The sequence below is a fragment of the Hyperolius riggenbachi genome, chromosome 2 (genome assembly GCF_040937935.1).
Source record: "Hyperolius riggenbachi isolate aHypRig1 chromosome 2, aHypRig1.pri, whole genome shotgun sequence".
Taxonomy (NCBI): Eukaryota; Metazoa; Chordata; class Amphibia; order Anura; family Hyperoliidae; genus Hyperolius; species Hyperolius riggenbachi.
In genome coordinates this window covers 295,985,950-296,004,495 of record NC_090647.1, presented here as the reverse complement: position 1 = coordinate 296,004,495, position 18,546 = coordinate 295,985,950, and the positions used below count along the sequence as shown (strand labels likewise).

The 18,546-nt window shown below is 43.4% G+C and overlaps 1 protein-coding gene across 6 annotated transcripts in view; it reads right to left on the bottom strand.

Annotated features, from left to right (window-relative positions):
• The window catches only part of STPG1 (sperm tail PG-rich repeat containing 1), a 127,947-nt gene that overhangs the window by 20,918 nt on the left and 88,483 nt on the right, over nucleotides 1-18,546 (bottom strand). For 5 of the 6 annotated variants that reach the window (XM_068268986.1, XM_068268987.1, XM_068268984.1 and 2 more), the window contains exon 8: nucleotides 15,361-15,551. In XM_068268986.1, coding sequence (XP_068125087.1) covers nucleotides 15,361-15,551 — 191 coding nt within the window. Of the gene's footprint in view, nucleotides 1-14,801; nucleotides 15,026-15,360; nucleotides 15,552-18,546 lie in introns of those variants that run through there. The other variant, XM_068268989.1, reaches the window with a different exon arrangement.

Below are 18,546 nucleotides of genomic sequence, written 5' to 3'. Positions count from 1 at the left end.
TGTACAGTATGTCCACACATAGAAAATACGTCCATACACAAGCAGGCTGTATACAGCCTTCCTTTTGAATCTCAAGAGATCATTTGTGTGTTTCTTTCCTCCTGCAGCTATCTTCCACTGAAGTGTCAGGCTGTTTCTTCCTGCAGAGTGCAGACAGCTCTGCCTGTATGTAATTCCTCAGTATGTGAAAGCCCAGCCAACTCAGAGGAGGATTTATCCAGCTTGTAAAAGATAAGAGAGAAGCTGTCCTAATCTAAATAATACACAGGCAGTGTGCAGAGAGGGGCCTGGAGGGAGTAGATGCATCACAGAACCACAACACTGAAGAACTTGGCAGCCTTCCAGACACAGGCTGACAAGTCTGACAAGAGAGAGATAAGCTGATTTATTAGAGAGATGGTGATAGTAGAACGTGCTGCAGTAAGCCAGAACACATTAGAATAGCTTTTGGAACTTGTAGGATGATAAAAAACAGGATGCAATTTTTGTTACGGAGTCTCTTTAAGTAAAAAAAAAATGAGTTTTACTCACCTGGGGCTTCCAATAGCCCCCTGCAGCTGTCCGGTGCCCTCGCCGTCTCCCTCCGATCCTCCTGGCCCCGCCGGCAGCCACTTCCTGTTTCGGTGACAGGAGCTGACAGGCTGGGGACGCGAGTGATTCTTCGCGTTCCTGGCCACAATAGCGCCATCTATGCTACTATAGCAGATATCATATACCATATAGCAGCATAGAGGGTGCTAATGTGTCTGGGAATGCGAAGAATCACTCGCATCCCCAGCCTGTCAGCTCCTGTCACCGAAACAGGAAGTGGCTGCCGGCGGCGGCGGGGCCAGGAGGATCGGAGGGAGAAGGCGAGGGTACCGGACAGCTGCAGGGGGCTATTGGAAGCCCTAGGGGAGTAAAACTCATTTTTTTTTGTTTGACTTAAGTGTCCCTTTAATTTACAGTCTTGTTTTACAGGTCTAGAATGTTTATTGGATAAAGAGGTACGACTCTGGTGGGACATCACCACACTGAAACATTATGTTTCAGAGGGAATGATTCCTCAGGGTTTCCGTATTAAAAAGATACCCACCACTGTCTACTCCAGTCAGTTTGTGGTCGAGTGGAATCAAATTCTTTCAGATTGTTCCATTCGACTCACGAAACTGATTATCTCTTATGAAGAGAAAAAAACTTGCTGATATTAAAATTCAAATTGCAGAGACCAGAGAGGATGTGAAGAAATTCTCCTCTTTTGATCTGTTTGACGATTTGAACAATAAAATGAAAGAGAATATTGTAAAGATGGAAAATATCATCATGAATACTAAACGTATCAAATTTCTTCGGGATACAGGGGACTACAAAAATGGGGTAGTTTATGAGTGGGGGAGGTGGGAAACGATCCACCGATCCCCCAAACCAATCTTACGCAAACCTTAACTCACCCGAAACAAGAAAGTGAGCTTCAGTTCCGCTGAGAGTTCGGGATCTCTCTCGGACATATCAGAGGACTTAGAAACTAGGGCTCAGTCAGTCTTCGCTGGCACCCCAAATGCGGCTGGGCTCCAGCGTGGACAGACATCAGAATTGAACCCTGCAACGCAGGCCCCTTATTATCAGAAACAAAAGAAAAAACATCGAAAGTACAAAACCAAAAAAGGAAACGCAGAAGGAGGGCGGGTAGGAAACATAGGAGATTAAACAGTCATAATGTTATTAATCTTTCCAAAGTTACGTTAACAGATGTCCAGCTCTCTCTACTTTCCAGAGGCCTTTCTTTTTCCCCTTCGTGTCACATTGACATTTTTAACACTATGTTAGACGTCAATAAATTTGTTCGCAATCTCATGGTGAAAAAACATTTCCTTGATGTGGAGGACTCAAATGTTATGGGGGAGGGCTCGGGGCCGACCGCGGGGCCCGATTTTTCCGCCCTGGCGCCCGGGGGGTCCCTCCTTATAGAAGGGCCTCTACCGCCCTCTCCCTGGGATACTGTCCCAGGGAGAGTGGCGGCCCGGTCGCCGGGGCGGCCGTGGGCCCCATGTCCGTCTCCAACCCTTCTTTTTATCCCATACAGGCCAGGTCTGGGGTGGTTGACACATTTCAGGATATGGTAGAGAGTGAACTCATGCGGATTCAGCGAGTTTTCGGGGCTAAGTCAGACCTTTCCATACGGGAACAGGAGACACTACGGTCCCTCCAAAATGATAAATCTATTGTAATACGCAATGCTGACAAAGGAGGGGCTGTGGTTATTTTAGATGCTGACTCCTATAAAACAGAAGCCTTGAGACAGCTAAATGACACTGACACCTATCAAATTCTTAGTGGGGATCCCACTGCACGTTTCCAGACTGAACTTAAAAAATTGTTGGATGAGGGAGTATCTTTGGGTGTGTTCACTGAGAGGGAACGGGACTATCTCATGGTGGAAACACCGGTTATCCCTATATTCCACCACCTTCCCAAAGTACATAAGCCGGATGTTCCCCCGAATTGTTGCGGACATTGGCTCCCTGGGAGAACGTCTGGGCCAGTGGGTAGATGGTTGTCTTCAGCCCCTGGTCCAGAGATTACCCGGTTATTTACGAGATACAACCCACCTATTTAACAGTCTGAAACCTTTGCGATGGGATAATCACTCCTCGTGGATCACGATGGATGTGGCCTCATTGTATTCATCGATTCCCCATGACCTGGTACTTGAAGCTTTGAGTTTTCATATCCACAAGCATGGCTCCTTTGCCCAGGAGCAGGGGGACTTTCTCATATCGGCGGTGGGTCATCTGTTGACCCATAATTACTTTATGTTTGATGGGGTTTTCTATCTCCAAAGATGCGGAGCTTCTATGGGAGCCAAATTCTCCCCATCCCGAGCGAATTTATACATGGGATGGTGGGAGGAGCTCCGCATCTTTGGACCGGAGAACCCCTTTAAAGAATTCATTTTTTGGTATGGTCGTTATATAGATGACCTGCTGCTGATATGGGAGGGCCCCCCGGAATATGTGACTCAATTTCTGTCCTACTGTAACGACAATAACCTCAATTTGTCGTTTACGATCTGTCATGACCCGGTAGAAGTCAACTACTTAGACTTGACTCTGAGCGGATCACAGATTTCCAATAGGATTGTCACTAAAACCTATCGCAAGGCTTGTGCTGGAAATTCTCTTCTTTTGGCCTCTAGTTGTCATCCCAAACATACCTTGAAAGCAATCCCATATGGGGAACTATTGAGGGCTGCCAGAAATTGCTCGGATCCCAATGATATGGGACGGGAATTGGACTTGGTTGAGAGGAGACTCCAGGATAGGGGCTACAATAATTCTGTTATTGCTAAAGCCAAAGAACAGGTAAAACGCAAGAATCGCGTAGAGTTGTTGCATAGGGGTACTGATGGCAGATTTGGGTGCAAACAGAGGGGTTTGACCTTCACAACTCCCTATAGTTTAGAATATAACAAAATAATCAATGTTGTCAAAAAATACTTACCCATTCTGCACTCGGATCCTAAACTCCATAGAATTTTAAATGGGGGTTGCAGCTTCTCTGCGCGACGAGCCCCTACCTTGGGGTCACAACTCTCTCCGAGTCTTTTTTCCAGTCAGGAGAGGAGGGCCCCCACCTGGCTAACTTATACAGGCTCCTACAAATGTGGGTACAACACCTGTAGGTATTGTCGCATTCACAGTCCATCCCGTGAGATAATTTCCACCTCTAACAATGCTAAATTTCAGATCAAACAATACATTAATTGTAATACCAATTATGAGGTTTATCTCGTCGGTTGTACTGTTTGCAAGCTACAATACATGGGTTGTACGACACGTCCCCTACGCCAACGCATTTCTGAACATTTTAACGGACCCTCTAGATGCCTTAGGAACGAGGCCTATATTTCCCAGGTGTCCAGTGTAGCAAAACATTTCTTGAACACACATCAGGGTGACATGAAGGGCTTTGTTTTCCAGGGGGTGGAGAGGGTTGTCCGTTCCATTAGAGGAGGGGATACATACAAACTCTTACGTAAAAGGGAGGCTCTCTGGATTTGGAGGCTGGACACACGAACCCCAAAGGGACTAAATTCTAGGATGGACATCAATCTAGTATATGACCTTGGCTCATAGGTCCTTCTACAAATAGTGATGTCTCCTCTATTGTGAATATTTTGTATTGCATAATAATATTTATAACGATCTTTGAAATTTCTAACATATACTTCTTTTCTCCTATGCCATTCATACGACTTGATATTGTTGTTGCCTTTGTAAAAGAATTTTTATACTCTTGTATATTGGTTTTAATTTACTGCAAATAGGATTTTCTGTTACTCTATACTGAAATTTGTGTGCATGTCACTTTAAGATTGATAGTCACGCCTCCTCACTTTTCTCTGGGGAGGTACTAGACTATATAAACCAGCACTTTGTATCAGTATGCAAGCTATGATTAAGGGGCCATGAGCCCCGATACGCGTGAGCTTTTTATCTTTTGTATTCACTGATGGAATAATAAAAGCCAATCTTTTTTCACCCAACCTTTGGTGCAGCGGAACCTTTTTCTACTTGATTTATAAGAATGAATCCAATATTATTTTGCAGATTATTTTATTATAGGAAATGTTGAGTAGCAACCCTAGCCTTGAGAGTACCTACAGTATATTTTCTCTCCTTTTTTTAATTCAGTAAAAACATACTTCACTGTATTGCACAGCCCTTGTTTTTTTCTTCTTACCCTCATTTTTCATTCTATATATCGAATAAATCCCGCAGGTAGCACAGTAGGGTAGTGGATATCACTCTCGCCTTGCAGTGCTGGGTTCCTGGTTCAAATTCTAGCCAGAGCACTATCTGCATGTTTGCATGTTCTACCCTGTGTCTGCATGGGTTTCCTCTACGCACTCTGATTTCCTCCCACATCCCAAAAACATACAGGTTAGTTAATTAGCTTCCCCCAAAATTGGCCCTAGACATAGGACTACGGTAGAGATAAGACTGTAAGCAGATCTGAGGGACAGTTAAGTGACAAGACTATATATACTATGTACAGCGCTGCTGAAGATGGTGGCACTATATAAAGAAAAATAATAAACAATAATAATAAAAAAAACTCTTATACATGCATTAAACTGAAGTATGATAGGAAGAAGACAGGCTGTAAACTCAGTACAATTGCTATTGTTGTATAGCAAGATGTTTTGAATCAGGATGATACCATTTACTGGCTACGGTAACTTAAAAGAATAAGAGTACGTTTTGGGCAATTCCGCCTTCATCAGAATGGAATCCTGTATGCTAACAAGTCTTTAAAGCAAACAGCTACATGTATATACATGTAACATCAAAAGGCGATACATAGATTTTTGGGGAAACATAAATACATGTCATTACGATGCCTTAATTAAAACAAGACATTCAAATAGGGTCTGGAGAGGATGTGTAATGAATAGCGGAAATGCCGCCGCGCGGACAGGTGGCAGGGCGGCGGTCTCCGCGTTCAAGCCGGCGGCTGTTTCCGCGCAGCAACATGTCTCTAGTTTGCCTGGTCCTTCTGGTGCACACAGATGGAGAGAGCAATGTGCGCGCGCGCTAGGCGACAGGACCTTTATGCCAGCAGAAGGGGAATCAGCTGATCAGGTCGATCAGCTGATCCCAGCTGGACTCCTGATTGGCTGAGTGGCTGGGGCGGCGCTGCGCAGCGCTGGAAGTATATATAGAGCTTGCTTGTCAGTTGCTGGTTGTCTGCCGTTGCGAATACTCACGTGTGAGCACTCAGACCTCAGTCAGATCCTACAGTGTGTTAGAACCAGTTGGAACTGGGAATTCACACTTAGCCAGATTCTGTTTAGGAGATTACTGTGATATTACTGTGTTATACTTCAGACTAGTTCCCGGGTGTTGAGACCAAGGACCTCACACCCAAGTCTAGGAGATTACTGTGTTATACTTCAGACTAGTTCCCGGGTGTTGAGACCAAGGACCTCACACCTAAGTCTAGGATATTACTGTGTTATACTTCAGACTAGTTCCTGGGTGTTGAGACCAAGGACCTCACACCTAAGTCTAGGATATTACGGTGTTATACTTCAGACTAGTTCCTGGGTGTCGAGACCAAGGACCTCACACCTCAGACTAGGAGTGTGCTATATTGATACTTGTTATGATCTCTAGCTTCGCTGACCTCTCTCTTGCTTTCTGATTCGGTACCTCGCATATCTGATTACCTGTTGCCAACCTTGCCTATACCCTGACACCGAATCAGCCTTCTGTCTCTGTACCTTATCTGCTCGTGTGTTGCCAACCTGGCTTGTATGACCTTTCTGGCTGTCACCCATCCCTTGGGTGAACAGTTACTCTGTCATCCTTGAGACACCAGCTCTATAGGTGTCCATTAGCTGTAAAGGCTGCCTGCTCCTCAGGAAGTCTTCTTACAGTCCAGTCAGGGGACTTTACCTATAGGAGTCCACTGGCTGCAGTACAGTCTGATTCCCAGCCCATCAGGGAATGCTTGGCTGCAGTACAGTCTGATTCCTGAGTCATCAAGGAATCCCTGGCTGCAGTACAACCTCCATCTCCTCCTCCTAGGAGGTTAGTATCTACACCGTAAGAGACCACCTGCTCCACAGGTGTCCACTGGCGGCAGTGCAGTCCAATTCCCTGCTCTCCAGGGGATACTTGGCTGCAGAAGTGTCTGTATCTTCCGCTCCTCGGAAGATAACCTTTCTTACTGTTGCACCAAACACTCACATTACATTGGTGTCCTGTGTCTTGCTGTACTTGTATTATTGGTGATTCTACAGATCACCATATAATCAGGTATAACTTCTGTATTATTGGTGATACTGCAGATCACCAATAATCAGATACACTCTGTGTGCTGACACCAATCGTTACAGGGTGTTAGTTGATTTATGACAAATAGAGAAAACCCTTTGTTTACTCAATCCTCACATAACTGAGACTCTGCCTGGCACAGAGGTATCGAAAATTTTGAGTTCAAGAGTTAGCTACAAGCAGAATGGATGCAATTTGTCCAGGCTCAAATACATATGAACAGACACAGGTACACTATTACAAATCCCAAAACTAATCTCTCAGTTCCTACACACTTTTGTTCCCATGGACACAGCTTAAATGATCTTCGAGTTACTGCCCTGGAGGGTGGCTTTACATCACAGAAAGAGAGATTAATAGCAGAAATAAAATGTATACATTGGTTCAAAATTGTACATAAATAGAAAACAAGGATACCAATTTCTTAAAATTGGTATGAGGATGATGATGATATTTAATGTCATAATAATTGTTCAGCCCAGACTGCATCCATTCATTTGATGTTGCATGTATATAGCTGTGTGCTTTTACAACTTGTCAGCACACAGGATTTTAGTCTGATGAAGACAGAATAGCCAAAAGCTTACTCTTAAGTTAGCCATACACTGGTCGATTTGCCATCAGATTCGACCAACAGATAGATCCCTCTCTGATCGAATCTGATCAGAGAGGGATCGTATGGCTACCTTTACTGCAAACAGATTGTGAACCGATTTCAGCCTGAAACCGTTCACAATCTGTTGTGGTGCTGCCGCCGCTACCCCCCCCCCCCCGCATACATTACCTGCTCCGCCGGCGCGACTGCCCCCGGTCACCACTGCTCCGTCTCCGCTCTGGTCTCCAGGTCCGGCATGCTTTACTTCTTCCTGCCCGGCACCCTCTACTGTTTAATCTTCCTGCCGGGCTAGAAGAAGTGAAGCATGCCGGACTGGAGACCAGACCAGAGCAGAGACGGAGCAGTGGTAACCGGGGACAGTCGCGCCGGTGGAGCAGGTAATGTATGCGGGCTCTATTGCGTCGGTCGTCGGGCACTCGAACGCCGCTAGCGACGCGCTCCCTACCTGCGGGCGATCGACAGTAATTTTCTTCACGGATCAATCGACGGAATCGGACGAAATGGATCGAAATTCGTCGTGTAGCGGGAACGATGTGACAGCAGATTCGATCCCAGTGATCGAATCTGCTGTCGATCTGGCGGGAATCGGCCTAGTGTATTGCCAGCTTTACTCTTTTAACCACTTCAGCCATCAGTCGTTTTCACTTTATGCATCCGAGTAATTATCACCTCCCATTCATCAGCCTATAACTTTATCACTACTTATCACAATGAACTGATCTACATCTTGTTTTTTCCGCCACCAATTAGGCTTTCTTTTGGTGGTACATTTTGCTAAGAGCCACTTTACTGTAAATGCATTTTAACAGGAAGAATAAGAAAAAAAAATCATTATTTCTCAGTTTTTGGCCATTATAGTTTTAAAATAATACATGCCTCCATAATTAAAACCCACATATTGTATTTGCCTAATAGTCCCGGGTATTACACCATTTAAATGATGTTCCTATCACAATCTATGGCAACAATATTTTATTTGGAAATAAAAGTGCATTTTTTCCGTTTTGCATCCATCACTATTTACAAGCTTATAATTAAAAAAAAAAAAAAAAAAAAATTTCATCTTTACAATGATATTTAACCACTTCAGGATTCTGCGTACGAATAAGTACGCCCCTGAATCCTGAAGCGGTTCACGGAGGGTGTCTCCGTGAACACCCTGCGAGCCTCCGATCGCGGCTCGCTTGGTAAATGTAAACATGCGGGGAACATCTTCCCCACTGTTCACATACATACGGCGCTGCTGAAGCCTATCTGAGGCAGCGCAGGATGGATTTCCGTCCTGCGCAGCCCATAATGAAGAGGGGAGGGAGGGAAGGAGGCAGAGAGAGGAATAGCGGCGATCAGACCCCCCCAGCAGGACATCCCCCTAGTGGGGAAAAAAAGGGGGGGGGAGTCTGATCGCCCTGCCTGATATCTGATCTGTGCTGCGGGCTGAAGAGCCCCCGCAGCACAGATCAGCCAAACCACCCGAAATCCGGAAGTGGTTAAAAAGTTTAGACCCTTAGGTAAATATTTACGTTTTTTTTTTATTGTAATGGTTTTTTTTTTTTTTTTTATTAAACATTTTATTTGGGTATTTTTGGGAGGGTGGGGTGTAAATAGTAATTTTTTTATGTAAATATGTGATTATTTTTTATTTTTTTCACATGTAGATGTAGTTTTACTTTTTGGCCACAAGATGGCAACCTTGAGTTTGTTTACATGACGTCACTCTAAGCTCAACATGTACGCTTAGAGGGACGTAGGGGGCATAAGAGGCAGAAAAAGAGAGGCTTCCGAGAGAAGCAGTCGCTTTTTCTGCCGGGGAGAGGAATCAATCATCGGGCACCATGTCCCGATTAATTGATTCCTGGACTAACGACTTGCGGCTAGGAGCGCGCATGTACACGTGTGATCGGGTGCGGGAGCGCACATGGCCTTCTGGATGTAGCTTCTACGTCCAGAAGGCTTAAAGAGAACCAGAGATAAAGCACCCTCTTGTATTTTACCTTATAAATCAGTGGGAACATGACGGTAAACACCTAATCTGCTCTTTGTTTCATTGTGTAATGAATAGCGGAGATGCTGCCGCGTGGGCAAGCGGCAGGGCGGCTATCTCTGCGTTCCAGCTGGCGGCTTCTGCCGCGCAGCAACATGATGCTGGTTCGCCTGGTCCTTCTAGTGCACGCAGATTGAGAGCTACGCGCGCGCGCCAGGCAACAGGACCATCATGCTAGCAGAAGGGGAGTCAGCTGATCATGCCGATCAGCTGATCCCAGCTATGCTCCAGATTGGCTGAGTGACTGGGGTGGCGCTGTGGAGCGCTCTGGGTATATATAGGACTTGCCTGTCAGTTGCAAGTTGTCTGCTGTTGCGAATGCTTACGTGTGAGCGCTCAGACCCCAGTCAGATCTTACAGTGTGTTAGAACCAGCCGGAGCTGGGAATTCACACTTAGTCAGATTCCGTTGATAGCCTCAAAAGTATTATTGTATTGTGTATGTATTAGACTAGTTCCCAGGTGTTGAGACCAAGGACCTCACACATAAGACTAGGAGATTGCTACATGGCTACTGTTTATCTGTTGGACTAGTTACCAGGTGTTGAGACCAAGGACCTCACACCTAAGACTAGGATTGAGATATATTCTGTTACCTGTTATGATCTCTGGCTTTCCTGACCACTCTCCCGCTTACTGATTCGGTACCTTTGCCTATCTGATAACCTGTTGCCAACCTTGCCTGTACCCGGATACCGAATCAGTCTCCCGTCTCTGTACTTTATCTGTCCGTGTGTTGCTGACCTGGCTTGTCATTTCTTGGGTGATCAGCCTTACTGTACTATCCGTGACACTTGCTCTCCAGGTGTTCATTAGCTGCAAGGGTCACCTGCTCCTCAGAAAGACCATCTTGCAGTTCAGTCAGTGGTCTCTAACCCTCCACCGGCTGCAGTACAGTCTGATTCCCAGTCCATCAGGGAATCTTTGGCTGTAGCACAGTCTGATTCCCTGCCCCTCAGGGAATCCTTGGCTGCAGCCCGAGCACATCTCTCACTTTACCAGTTACCACTCCTGCAGCCCAGTCAGTGGTCCCTGCCCCTCAGGTGTCCACTGGCTGCAGTACCATCTGATTCCCTGCTCATCAGGGGATCCTCGGCTGTAGTTCTATTATACCTCTCTTTCACTCAGTTTTCTCTCCTGCAGCCCAGCCAGTGGTCCCTGCTCCTCAGGTGTCCACTGGCTGCAGTATTATCCAAGGTTCCCTGCTCCTCAGGGAATTCTGCACACACAGTTATTTGGTTGAGGTGTTGCAGACACTCCCTAGAAACTACCTCAGGGAATTCTCGGCTGCAGTACAGTCTGCATCTCCTCCACATAAGGAGATCATCTTCAGCACAGTCAGTGGCAACCTGCCCCTCAGGGGTCCACTGGCTGCAGTGCAGTCTGATTCCCTGCTCTTCAGGGAATCCTTGGCTGCAGTAGTGTCTGTATCTCCCACTCCTCGGGAGATAACCTCTCTGATTACTGTTGCATCAAACACTTTATCACATTGGGTGTCCTGTGTCTAGTTATACTAGTATTATTGGTGATTCTGCAGATCACCATATAATCAGGTATAGCATCTGTATTATTGGTGATACTGCAGATCACCAATAATCAGAAAAAACTCTGTGTTGCTGACACCAATCGTTACACATTGTTCTCTGTTTAATCTGACTGTTATCTCCTCTGATAAGACTCCCCGACTGAGCATTCAGTCTGGCTTTGCTACAGAAAAATTATAGCTGAGTCTGACTTCTCTGGTGTCTTTTCAAGCCCAAGCCTGCCCCCTTGTGGCTCTGCTATAATGACTCAGCTATAATTATTCCCTGCAAAGCCAGACTGAATGCTCAGTCCGGGATTCTTATCACAGCTGATAACAGACACTTTTAGCAAAGAGGATGAAACAGAGCATGGTAAGTGTTTTCTCTAATGTTCTTACTGATATATATGGTAAAATACACAAGGGTGCTTCGTCTCTGGTTCCCTTTAAATGGTTAAGTTAGACAATAAATGGTACCATCCTGGTTCAAAACTTCTTGCTTTTACTGATGGTTAATACTGTACAATGCTCAACTGTTATCACTGTATTGGTGTGAGATGGTTGGAATTTCCCTATTACTACAAATGCTAGAGCAAACTAACAGGAATACAACAAGAAGAGGTGGGGCTGTGCTGGTTCCTCATACGGCTTAAGGTGGCCATTAACGATACAGTTCTCCAGATGATAGATCGTGCAATTCGATTGTAATATCAATCAGAAATTATCATTCGTGCCCACTAACGGAAAGAAAGCTGCGATTCAATCAGATTGATGGACTTGATCCATTTTGGATCAATTCCATTAATCTGCTCTAATTACACAGCAACTTTCTTTCTGTCAGTGGGCCAGAACGATCATTACCACTCGATATTAGGATATCATCGGACAATCGTTACTGGCTTCCTTAACGCTCAGTTGTTGGACATAAATGCTAGGTAATTCATCCTAACTGTCAAAAATGTATGCTTTCTAGCTTTAAGAAGCTGTTGTTATAACATTAGCTAGATTTGGAAGGTCTATGCCAGATAAAAGGGGCAGCACACTGAACCTCTGCGCAAGTCTTAAGTACTACAATGGCACAGATGGTTTTAAATAAACATTGGTGCTTCTAAATAGTGTTGGTGTTGGAATTTGAGCACCAACATTACTTATAAATAATGTAAAACAAGTTAAACATCATTATCTTGCATAAATCTGTCCAGGCAATACTATCTATAAACATTTTTTTACCTTCTTATGCTGCTTTTCCACCTGCTGCGATCCACTTCAAAATGCAGATTGCAGCCATTTTACTGATCACAACAGCACCGCAATTTATATGCAAATCACGTTGCTCCTTTTCCATTAGTGTGATTTGTTTTTTGCCCAATTCGCAAACGCTGGCCTGCATGATTTTCGATGCGATTGCGCTTGGTTCACGACAGCTGCATTGCATAATCACGGCGAATGGAATTAACAGGTTGCGCGATCACAAGCACAGTGCGATTGTGGTCATGCTTCCAAGTGGAAAAGGGCCCCAAATCTAAACTTTTCCATAACTTTGCTTGAATCACTCATTCCCTTCATCGGTGTAAACAATAGTAACTGTGTCATCTACAGGTATCTACAGGTCAGAAGAGAGCATTACATTGCATTTCAAATAGAAGCAATGACATGTATTTTTTTTGTCTGTAAAAAAGGATTGATTGATCATCTGTACAATTCTAAATGACTATAGGTGCTGAACCATCACACTTTATTCTTTTGAAAAGCTAAGCTATTTTTACAGGAACAACATGATATCAAAAGCTGTTGTATTGACAGCAGCCTTATACAGTACATACACATAGGGTCAAATCAACAAGATGGCAATTCTTCAGTGTTGAGGTGGTTAAGCAGCCTGCAGTAAGAACATTACGTGCCTAAACTGCATTCCTTCAGAGAATAAGCCATGCACCCTGGAAAGCACTATCTTATACTGACATCTTCATGCATTTAGGCCTTAAGGGTGATTACAAGATCTACTGTTCTGGAATGTGAACTGTTACGAACTCCCCCATGACATTAATAATGAAAACATTATTGTGCGTGGATTAGTAAAATGGAATGGCTGTGAGTCACAGGTGGCTGAAGGATACAAAGATGGGCATGTGCTATTTTTCAACTATTAAAGGACCATGAACTCGAAAGATTGTAAAATATATGTATGCACATGCTATAAGAAATACATTTCTCTGAGAGTAAAATGCACTACAAATTACTAAATTTCTGTCACTTAAAGTAGGCAGTAAAAATCTGACAGGTTTTGGACTAGTACATTGCCTTATGGGGGATACTCAATATTTCCTTTATTCTTTACTAAAGCCATCTCTGGAAAGGATCTATACAAACATGTCAGCCAACTTCACTACTCACTTGCACACTATTTTGGCAGTTGGACTGAGCAACTACCAACTTCAGTAAGTGCTTCTGAAAATAAAAGAAACCATGAGAATACCCCATGAGGAGACAGACTCGTCCAAAAATTGGCAGATCTGTCAGATTTTTACTAATTACTGTAATGGTGCCCCATACATGGTACAATTTTTTCATTTTTTTCGATTAGATAATTTTGTTCGGTTATTTCATTAGATCGAATATAAGTATTTTTCCAACATGTCCAATCGGATTTTTATTGAAAAAACGGGATAATCAATTATTTTTTCTTGATAAAAAAAAATGATTCTTTTAATCTCTCATTCGATTTGATCATTTTGGTTGAATAAACGGGAACATTTTTATTGTACCATGTATGGGCACCTTAAGTGAGAGCGAGGTAGGAAAAAAAATAATTTATAGTGCACTCTGTTTACTCTAAAACAAAGGTACATTTTATACATATGCACTTTTTTTTTTTTTTACAATTTTTCATGATAGTGATCCTTTAAGATCTTTGCAAAACACTTATGGGAAGTATTTCTAAAACATCTTCATGTAGTTAAACTTTAGCTCCAAAATTTTAACAAAGACTTTCTGTTGCCTTAAATTTGGAAGTAAAGCTCTACTTTGGTTAGAGCTTTATTTCCAAATTTACACAGGAAAAATGCAAAGAACCACTGCAGGTATGGCTGTCCAGCTGTCCAGCTCTATCAATATTACATGTGTATAAATCTGGAGGAGCTCATTTTGAAGCAGGATTTTTATCTAGAATGTTTTCATCTCCTGTCTTCGCTATGCAATGCCAATTTCATTAACATGTGGGCATTTGTTTATCCCTCCTTACCCCCAGTTTCCTGGTATTTTACCTTTAACACTTCAAGGTAACACGTTTGAAACCTTAAAATGATACTTAACCGCAAAACAATCCTGACACAAACCCTAGCCTCCAAACAGCAGCAATTCATTTCCATATTCAGCACCTTGGCAGCCTTGGACAGTCCCATACTTTAACTGTCATTAAAAATATTGTGGTTGGCGGTCTGCTTCCTTTTTCTTTCCAACCCTCCACTCTGTGACAGGCACAAACACAGTACCTCTACTAATTATTAAGCTCCGGTAAGATACACCTCCTGTCTGCTGCAGTGAAAATCTTGTCTTGTCTGTCTAGAAATCAGAATTACCGGCACTTGACCAGAGGACACTAACTTGTCGGAGTTAGTAGCTAGCGGAAGGGACTGCTGCTCATTGGATTGCGACACTACTATTTAGACTGCAGGGGAGGGAGGAAGGGGAGGGGACATAGACAGAATTTAGTATAGAGTTGGCAGAGATGGAGTTTCTGACCAGATAGTTTTGAAATTGTTTATTTGCAATCAACTACAAGAAAGAAAAAAACAAGGTCAGCCAATGAGTCCCCGCACAAGACTGCAAAACCATAGATGATTACCACTCCAATGGACTGAAAACATAGTCTGTATCAAAGCACTATGGTGTAGGAAATTCCTTCTGTCTGCTTGGAAGTTGCTGCTTGAGGATAATGGCACACAACATAAAACCCTTTTTTTCTGATATTTCTTCAATATAGAAACCTGAACATAGGCATTATTGCTGGAAGAACAAACATTTATACTACGGGATCAAAATAAAACAAAACAAAAAAACAGGTAAAGGGTTAATCGCCAGAAAGTCAATAAGCCCTTATTCAATTCAATTTTTTCTCCTTGAAGATAATTTTTCATCTTCTCTTTATAAAAAAAAAGAGAGCACTCTACAATTGAAAATGTACCATAAATAGGTGAAAATGTCAATATTATTTTGAGTGTTTTCTTACTTGCTGGTAACCTAAAGGGTATTTTATTGACAAGGTGCTAAATATCTTAGGAGAAAAAGTTAACTGAATAGGGGCTGTAGTGTCATTAATTAGCCTTTTCCCCCAAAAACAGATGAAGCTTTACTTTACTAACCCGGGCCAGGAACATCTCCTCCAGAAGCATCTCCAGCCCATCGACTAGTGTTGGAAACAAAGGAAGAAGTGGAAATGTACTGTCTGGGAGGTCCTTCATAGTCCACAAGCTCATAATGTCCAGGGCCTGGTACATCCGGTGTTTTGGGAACTGGTAGTGCAGGAGCTGAGAAACAGAGGTAATTTTTCCTCCTAAAACAAATGGCAGGTATGTTCTAATTGTGAGCATAAAAACATTCTGTTACAGGTTATTGTATAGCATACACTAGTATACTTTCTATAAAGATTAATAATGACAATTAAAAAATGTTAAATAATAAATCATGAGGATAAAAAAGAGAGAACAAAAGGCAGTTTACTGTTCCACTTTAAAGTGAACCTCCAGACTAAAATCTACTCAGCAGCACTAAAAAGGCTTGGTGTTTCTTTAACAGTTTCACAACATCAAAACGTTGTTTTTCTTACCAAAGCCTCATTTTTAAGTGCTCAGAAGCTAAGCTCCGCCCCATCAAAGAAATCTGCCCTGGCATTTTCCCCTTTATGCTGTGCAAAGCATGATGGGATTTCTGATGTTGTTGTTCTCGTTGCCTAGCGTGCCCAGCTGGGAGGGGTGATCAGAACACAGGACAGTTGGAAATGTGTCTCATGCTCCCCGTCACCTCCTTTCTACCAAAAACAAGGCTGCCCCCATGAAATCACAAAAATGTGTCTTTTCTTTTAAAACAGGGTGGGTAAGAGATTATATTACCTATCTATTTTAATTAGCATAACTAATGTAACTTAATGACAGTATGTTTGTTTAGGCTGAAAATCCTCTTTAAGTAAGAATATTTATATACGGTAAATATGTATAAAAATGGACCTGGAAGGAAAACGTTATAGTAAAATCCTTGTACAGTGCCATAATGGTGGCTGATAAGCATTTCTGAAGAAATGCAATTATCTCGAGAATGTCCCTGTGTGATGGAGGCTGATCTGGTGAAGAATTCCTCTTCAACATGCTGTTGAGTCCATTTAGTTACAGACACTGGAACCCAGAGAAAGGCAGGGGTGTTGCTAGGAACCTAAGAGATCCGGAGCACTTTTTGGCACTCTAGCTGAAAAATGGGTGAGGCATGCACAGAATGTGAGTGTGGTTATGGGTGGAGCCACATTTACATGAACTTAACAGACAACTAAGTAGATCTTCCCAGCAAAATGTTGGATAAAGCCCCACTCTCCGTTAAAATAAAATAACCTAAATGCAGCATATCACTTAAATAGGCAGTGTCACACATAGGCAGAGTTACCTGGCTTCTGTGCTGGCTGATGGGTGGGCTGACCTGATGCCAGATTGTCTGGCAGTCGACCCATAGCATTCCCTGACCTTCTAGTGCATCCCCTCACATGGGCCTACCATTGAGGCACTGTAACTCCCAGCATGCCCATAGAGAAGTACCACAGCTCCATGCATGCCCCCATAAAGGCAGCACAGCACCCAGCATGCCTAGACATACTGCATATATATTGCAGGATTTGTATCAGCTGTAACAGAAATGTTTTTTCTTTAAAGCTTATTATGCTGTTGCATCTTGTAGAGCAGAGAAGAAGTTTTGAGCTCAGATCCGATTTAATCAATACTGCTCTCACTGTTTTTCTATAGCCCTTCTGGTAGAAAGGGGACAGACATGATGGTTATCTTGAAAAAGGAGACTGATAACCAAAACTCACCATTATATTCTGCAGAAGATGGCTTTGTGTCTCTGAAACTGCCTATTAGTGCAAGGTGAGAGGGAATAGAAGAAGAGGAGTCAGCACTACAGTACACTTTGCATGCGACAGAGGGATGTTGGCAGGGTACACAGCCTTCCTTTCCTTTGGCACAGCCAGCGTGCTCTGGCTTGATAGATACAAGTTTCTGAGAGGGAGATAAGAAAGTGCATAAGTCGGCACTGCTGGCAACTGTGTTTATTTCCAAAGGGTGATGGCACATCAAAAATACATATGAGGCAAGAGGTTGCACATACCGTGATGCTGGAGGCTGTGAGCTGGTGGTGGGTGCTGGGCACAGATTAGCCTTACAGCCGTTTCGCACTGAAAATGCGCTTCTACGGAGGCTGTGCCTCCGTAGAAGCGCATTTTCAGCGCGAAACGGTGTAAGGCTAATCTGTGCCCAGCACCCACCACCAGCTCACAGCCTCCAGCATCACGGTATGTGCAACCTCTTGCCTCATATGTATTTTTGATGTGCCATCACCCTTTGGAAATAAACACAGTTGCCAGCAGTGCCGACTTATGCACTTTCTTATCTCCCTCTCAGAAACTGCCTATTAGGCAGCAAGAATATGCTGCACAGAGAGATAAGTATAATCTCCTCCCTAAAGGTACATTCTATATATAGCATTAATGCTTAGAGATCTAATTTAACATTTTGCAGTAAATACGATACCTCTAGGAGGCCATTGGTGGTAATCTGTGTACGTAATGTGGGGTGTGCAGCTAATAGTAAAATATTAGTAATTTAAATTACTTATATTCTACTATGCAGTACCCAGCATCCATTCTCACTTGAACCCTTCACTATACATGCCTAACCCTAACCCCCCACCAAATGCCTAACCCAACCACCCCCCATAGGTACCTAATCCCCCCACCTAATGCTTAAACATAGACCCCCACAGGTGCTTAACTCCCACCAAATGCTTGTACCCTTACTTCCCCCCTGTAGGTGCCTAACCCTACTCCCCCCCATAAGTGCTTAACCTTAACCCCCCTCCTAATGCCTGGTGCCTAACCTTAACATCCCCCTGATCAATGTCTGCCCCTCCAAAGGGGGGTGCCTAAAACTAACCTTGAAACAACCAATAGTTGTAGCCAATCATCTTTGATTGACTAAAACCATGTAATACTATGTAGCAGCCAATTGCCTGCTCACCACATCAGGCACCCAAATCACTGATTGGGCATCCGCTTACTGATAAGTAACAAAGGTGTCCATTAGACCAATGACTGGATCCGATCCATCTACCCTACTATTTAAGAATAAATATAAACATTTGTTGCACTTCTATTGCTAATACCATCAGTTTTTGATGGGAACACTGTTTAAACACTACATAGTACTTGTCATAGTAGATGGAACACACTTTAGCCCCACTCCTAGAAGTGGGAATAAACATGGTGGAGGGGTGGGCATTCTTCTCTCAGA